Raw genomic sequence first — 6891 nt, forward strand, 5'->3', positions numbered from 1 at the left:
TTCGGTGCCGAGGGGCTGTGTGATCCACACTATGATCACTGAGCCACCGGAGGGACGAATGGTGTCTTGGGTCATGCAGGAGGCAGAGCCCTCTCGGTCACCTTACCTGCCTCATCCTGTCGACTGCCGAAGGGGCTTCCCAGAAGATCCGGGGGTGTGTGGGGGGATCTGGGGATGCAGCGGCTGTTTCCCCAGTGTGTCAAGAGAAATGGTCTCGTTTCGGGGGAAAGCATGCTTCTAAGTGGTTCCCTGGTGACAGGTGGCTGGAGACAATTTATTTAAGGAGACAGGATGAGCTTCGCCTGCATGTGGGCAGGGTGTGCCTCTCCCCCAAGGGAGCTGGGCTATTAGGCAGCTTTTCAAAGACAGGGCAGGGCTGTACTCTCTCCCTGCACAAAACACCGAAAGCCCCCCTCCTTTCTGCGCTTGGCTTCACAGGTTCTGGGTCAGGTGCCCGGCCTCATTCATTCACTCACTCATTCACTCAACGACTCCACCTCCATTTACCAAGTCCCTGTGTCAGCTCCTGGGGGCCTGGAGACGAATAACAAGGCGGAGCTCTGCAGGCGGGGAGCCGGCTCTCTGGTGAGGGAGGGAGAGCCGGGTAGACTGACGCCACACGAGAGGCAGGTGCAGAGCAAGGTGCGGTGATTCATGTGGGATCTGGGATGGACTCTGAGCTGGGCAATGGATGCTCAGGTCCTCCAGAAGGGAGCCCAGGCTTGCAGTGTGAAATTAGACAGCAGCCTGAGGGCTGGGAGTGGTAAGTCCAGGGGAGGAGTGGCGGAGGTTTGCCGAGCCAGACCTTGAGAGAGCCGGTTGGGTCTTATAGCCTGAAGGCCACAGGGAGATGGGTGCATTTGTAAGCCGGACAGAGTGGCGCTTCATTACGCATGCAGCCCGTGGTTCCAGAAACCTCACTGAGGATGCGGTGGGGCGCGGAGCCGGAGAGGACCCAGCGGTAGAGAAAGAGACTGGAGGAGGCCGAGGATGTGAGCTGTAATGGCAGCAGCGGGCATGGCTGCCAAAGGGGGAGGGGTCAAGACACCCAGGAATTAATACCACTGGCACTTGGTGACTTACAGGATGCAACCAGGGAGAAGGAGGGAATGAATGTCACTCCTGGGAACCTGGGTTGGGGACCTGGAGAGGCAACAGGGGCCCTGGTTTAGGAATGCTTTCCACTTCAGGGAATAGAAACAGAGCTCCCAATGGCTTAAGTCGTAAAGTCAGTTCATGAACTCACACGTTGAGTTTAGCGGTCTGGAGAGGAGTCACCTAGGGCTGGTTTAGCATCTGCTTCCCCATCCTCAGTGGGTTGTTGGTTAACCTCTTGGTGGCGAGCTGGCTGCTGCAGCTCCCGGCATCCTTACTGACCAGAAAGCCCAAATGGCCAAGATAAAGTCTGACCTCCCATATGATGTTTACCACCACTGGGGGAACCAGCCCCTTCAGTAATTCCCCTACTTTTTAGGAGGGGGAAACGATGGTGGCAAAACAGAGAAAGCAAAGAATTCGCCATCTTAACCCTTTTTAAGGATACACTTTGATGATGTTGATAGTATCCCTCACGCATCAACATCTCTGTCTCCAAATGCCTTTCCTCGCCCCACACAGCGCTCAGCCACTGTTCTTCAGTCTGGGGATTCCCTTCCCCTCCGATAACACCCCCACCCCACAGATGACACTCCGGAGGTTCAGAGACACACTCAGAGTCTCAGGTCCAGCAAGCAGCAGACACAAAAATCCAGCCCAGGTGGGGCTCTCCACCACTGTTCCCAAGCCTTTCCACCAACGTCCATAAAGTATCTACGTGGACAGTGGGTGGACAGTGGGCTGGGGCCAGTGAAGGCCTGGGGACTGCCATCGCCTCTCCCCTCCTCTCCCCCAGGCTGGCTGGGAGCGAGCTGCCCAGAGAGAGAGGAGAGATGCAGTTGGCAAAACACATTAGCATCTTCCTCTCCGCTAATTAGTTTTGTGAAAAATTATTTATCTATTTATTTTCACCAGAGAGCAATTGGCTGCGGAAATGCGGTGACATGTTTTACATGAAAGGGAGAGACAAGGAAAATGTCACTCACAGCCAGGTCTAAATCATTTCCCGCCGGGACCCAGCCGATTTCCGGGCGGGGGTGGGGGTGAGGGGGGGGCCGCCTGAGGAGCCAGGCCGTGTGGGGGTGGTGGGGAGAGCCCGTGATTGGCACTCAAGGTATAGCTGTGCAAGCAAGACAACATCTGGGTCTTGCGCCTTGCTGTTATCTGCTGGGGGGCTGGCCCCAACTCTTGGGGACCCCAGGCACGACAGAACCAAACGTTACCCCTTCCTGTTTCAGCTCTGCCCTTGGTGAAGGTTCCCAGGGTTGTGCTGATCTGGGGAAGTCAAGAACGGGCAGGGCCATCCTCCCAGTGCTTCCTAACCTGGACGCCCCGAATCCTGGTCAGCATCGTGTTGTTGTTGCGTCCGGGCTGCTTTCCCATTGGTTAGACTCTGAAGCAACCCACCGTGGCACAGGACAGACACAGCCCCACCCTGAGCCATCTGTACAGTCGTCATTGTTGCCTTGTGTCCCCGCGTCTCGCTGAGGGTCTTCCTCATTTTCAGCCTCGTAGCCCCATGCAAACCACCACTGACAGACAGGTGTGAACCCCCTGGGCAGCGGGCTACTGAGGGCTCCTGGGACAGGGAGGGAACACAACAGGAGATGGAGGAACTAGACACAAGACCCAGCTCCGGCAGAGGGCGAGGACCCAAAGAGGACTCGACTCTGCTCGGTCTCTCTCTCCTCTACAGAAAGGCTGGTGGCACCAGGGAGGTGTCTGTAATGTCTAGTGGGCATAATCCCTAACCACCGCTGTTCCTACCTCATCCTTCCATCTCTTACCGACCTTAAAAGAATACGATGCTCACGGTAGCCGCTCTTTCTGAGCGAAGTAAAAATGGTGGCTTGCAGATATGTTATCCGGAGAGACCGGTCCCTGGAGAAGGACTTCATGCGTGGTAAAGTCGAAGGGCAGTGAAACAGAGGAAGACCCTCACTAACGTGCACTGACACCCTGGCTGCCACGATGGGCTCAAACATGACAATCGTGAGGCCGGTGCAGGGCTGGCGGTGTTTCCTGCTGTTGTCCGTGGGGTCGCTGAGACAGCCAACTCCAACCTACCTATCAACAGCGGCAGCAGCAGCAGCAGCAGCAGCATGCTTTTAAGAAGGCCGAGGTGGGTATTTTCGGTTTAGGGTTTAAAGATGATCTCTTTCATGGTTTCAGGGGCGCACCCAGTTTCCACAGCTCTAGAAAATCTGAATTTCTTGAGAACTTGAAATTCCATTCTGTGTTTGGTCATAGGGTCTTGGACCAAAATGTTCAGTAAGGGGTAGCTAGACTGCCCAGTGTTGCTTGAGAGGGTAAAATATACGGGGGTTTGGTGAAAGAAGTCACACTGCAGCAATGCTATAGAGTATGTGTGATTGATAGTAACTAGCTCTGTACTGTAATAAAACTCACTCACTGCCATCGAGTCGATTCTGCTCAGAGCCACCCTACAGGACAAGGCAGAACTGCCCCTGTGGGTTTTCGAGACTGTAACTCTTTAGGGGAGTAGAAATCCCCATCCTTCTCCCCTTGTAATGATAATAAAAATCACATTTTATGAAGCAGAAAAAGAGGATGCAGTTTGGTATGCAGAATAGGTTCCAGTTTTCAAAAAGTAGTAGATCTACATAGACGTACAAAATAGAAGCTTTATGTTCATTCCACGAAAAGACAGATTGCTTTCTTATTAGAAAAGCTGAACACCGCCCCCGCCCCCGCCCCACAGGTTGTTAAAGATGAAAAAAGGATGATTTTTCTAGTCTAAAATTCTGAGCGAATCTAAACAGAGAGACCCGTCCTCTGGGGTAGACTCCGGAAGTCCTGAGGGAACGCGGCTCAGGTGTGTGCTTGACTGCGACGGGCACATTGGTGGTCACACTCAGCAGGTGGCCACAAAGAGGATGACCTCGGAAGGATGGGGCAGCCCTATGCTTTAGAAGACAGTCGCTCTGAATTGGAATCAACACGACAATGGGTGTAGCTCTGTTCTCGGTGCCCAGTTGGCTGGGAGTGGCTGCCTCAGAAGCTGGTCGGCTGCTGGCTGGGATGGTTTGGGAATCTGGGTGCTTTAGAGAAACAAATCCACAGAAACTCATCTATAAGAGAGAATTTTATATAAAGGGTAAGTGTGCATCAAGAAAACATCTGAGCCCAGTGCTGCCCAAGCCCACAAGTCCAACATTAACCCATATGTCCAACACCAATCCACAAAGTCCTCCTCCATCTCACAAAGCAGACACAATGATGCCGACTGCAGGAAGAAAGCCAAGTCAGTGAATGTGTAAACATCTCAGCGCTGGCAGGGGTCTCCACACGGGTGCTCCAGCACCTAGGGCTGCATCGGGGTAGGTCCATGTGGCTTCTCCTTGGGGATGTCTTGTAGGAAGTGAGCCTTGCAAGCTGAAGCAGGGAACTGCTAAGGCAGCTGCACCTTGGTGTGACCATCACAAAGCAAACGACCCGAGAACCAGAAAGGTGAGGTTCACCAAGCCATTTATCCCTCTGCCCTTCAATTAATCCCACATGTGTTTATCGGCCAGGTTGACACCATAAACTAACTCAGAAGGCGAGGGTAGCTTGTGTCTCTCATCATCCAACAGGCTAGCCTGGGATCACTCCCTTTAATGACTTAAAGGGTTGCTAGATTACAAAGAAGTCCAAGACCTCTTGTAACTTAGGCTGGGAAACCACATTCCTAGCCTTCTGTTAGTCAAAGCCATATACAGTGAACCCTCGCCACTTTGCGCTTCGACTTCCGCGGCTTCACTCTATCGCGGTTTTTGTGTAACAGCACATGCTCTGTCATTACTGCCACTGATTGGCTCATACTGTACACGCTTGATGCCATAAATAATATAATAAATAATAAATGATAATTGTAACGTCCAAAATGTTTTACTGTATTTTCCCTTTTTCGTTTAATAAATTGGGTAATACGAGTGTAATGGTGACTAAAGGGTATTTTTTCATGTCCTCTATGCTCTAACTACGAAAGTATTTGATTTACAAATAAGGAATCCTACTTCGCGGAATTTCATTTATCACGGTAGGGTCTAGAACCGCTTAACCGCGATAAACGAGGGTTCACTGTAACTTCAGCCGGGATTCAAGGGGTGGTTGAATAAGACTGCACTGCCTCTTTATGGGAGGAGCTACAGCGGATTATAACTCTGCAAGCTGGAGATCCTGAGAGGTGCAAACTGTGCACATTCTCGGTTCCGACAGTTTGCAGGTCCAGATCCACACAGAAGGGCCCTGAAAGAAAGGTCCAGTGATCTACTTCTGAGAAGTGATCCTTGAACGCCTTCTACAGCACAGTTGTTTTCTGATGTCCCCGGGCCTGGCATCATCAGCGCCAACTCAATAGCAACTGACTCTACCCGGAGAACTGCCATCAGGAGCCCATTCCCACGCCCATCAACCTACGTGCCCCTGTGGGTTTCTGAGACTGTAACTGTTGATGGGTGTAAAAGGCCTCCTCTTTCTCCCTCAGAGTAGCTGGTGGTTTCAAACTGTTGACTTGGCAATTAGCAGTCCAAGGAGTAAACCACTAGGGTGCTTCATATGCATGTGAAAGTGTATATTGAAGAAAGAAGATTGAAGAAAATCGATGCATTTGAAGTGTGGTGTTGACAAAGATATTGAAAGTACCATGGGCTGCCGAAAGAACCAGCCACTCTGTCTTGGCAGAAGCCTAGCTAGAAAACTCCTGTAGAGGCAAGGATGGTGAGACTTGGTCTTGCATACTCTGACAAGTTATCATAAGAGACCAAACCCATACTAACTGCCATCTAGTTAATGCCAACTCACAGTGACCGAATAGGACCCTATAAGACTGCCCATGGGAGTTTCTGAGATGGAACTGTTTATGGGAGTAGAAAGCCCCCTCTCTCTCCCTTGGAATGGCTGGTGGTTTTGAACTGCTGACTTTATGGTTAGTAGCCTAGTATGTGACCACGATGCCACCAGGGCTCCATCAGGAGAGATTAGTCCCTGGAAAAGGACATCATGTTTGGTCAAAAGAGAAAGATGGATTGGCACTGTGGCGGCAACAATGGGCTCAGACATCAGCACCGTTGTGAGCATGGTGCAGGACCCGGCGGTGTTTGGTTCTGTGGTGCACAGGTCTCTCTGAGCTGGAACCGACTGCATAGCAGCTGGCCCCATCAGCAATCACACAATATTGCTGGACATCCGTGCATCTGACAACTGCTGCCTGCAGGCTACGCCCGGTGCTTGCACCGTGTCTCTTCCCCATGTTGGGAGAGACGCACACCCCACTAGGACACAATTTCACACATTCCAAGCACTGAGCAGAGTAGGCGCCCGGGGAACATTTGTGGAGTGTGGATGAGAGCTCACGACTGTGAGACCAGACGGATCACATTAATCAACCTTCTGGTGACCCCCGCCCCCGTGCAATATGCCACACGGCAGGAGCAAATCACTCTAATGCAAATCATGTGACAGCGGGGGAGGGTGTCTTCCCATAGGAACAAGCCCTAAGCCGGGTTACCGTGGGCTGCAGCCTGGTCTGGTACAAGTCCCGTGCTTCATAGAGAGAGGTCAGGCAGCAACCTCGTCCTTGAGGAGAAAAGCATATTCTGGGTTTGGACACAAGCAGACGGGCATATGAGAAGGACAAGTGTCTTTGATGCTGCCGCTGATAGCGAGTCTAGACGCTCCAGAAGGCAGCCTCGCTAGGCCGAGCTTCACAAACAAGCTTCTGTGAGGCGGGGAAGCCAGAGGGAGAGTGTTTTGGACAGGGTGTGTGTGTGTGTGTGTGTGTGTGTGTGTGTG

The 6891-nt window shown here is 52.1% G+C and overlaps 1 protein-coding gene across 1 annotated transcript in view; it reads right to left on the bottom strand.

The window, feature by feature from the left end:
• Positions 1 to 826: 826 nt before the first annotated feature.
• The window catches only part of CACNG5 (calcium voltage-gated channel auxiliary subunit gamma 5), a 43116-nt gene continuing 37051 nt past the window's right edge, over positions 827 to 6891 (bottom strand). Inside the window, exon 5 of the mRNA XM_045299483.1 lies at positions 827 to 1021. Coding sequence (XP_045155418.1) covers positions 827 to 1021 — 195 coding nt within the window. The remainder of the gene's footprint in view (positions 1022 to 6891) is intronic.

The sequence above is a fragment of the Echinops telfairi genome, unplaced genomic scaffold, assembly GCF_000313985.2.
Source record: "Echinops telfairi isolate 266 unplaced genomic scaffold, ASM31398v2 ScPeMD7_7458;HRSCAF=8496, whole genome shotgun sequence".
NCBI lineage: Eukaryota > Metazoa > Chordata > Mammalia > Afrosoricida > Tenrecidae > Echinops > Echinops telfairi.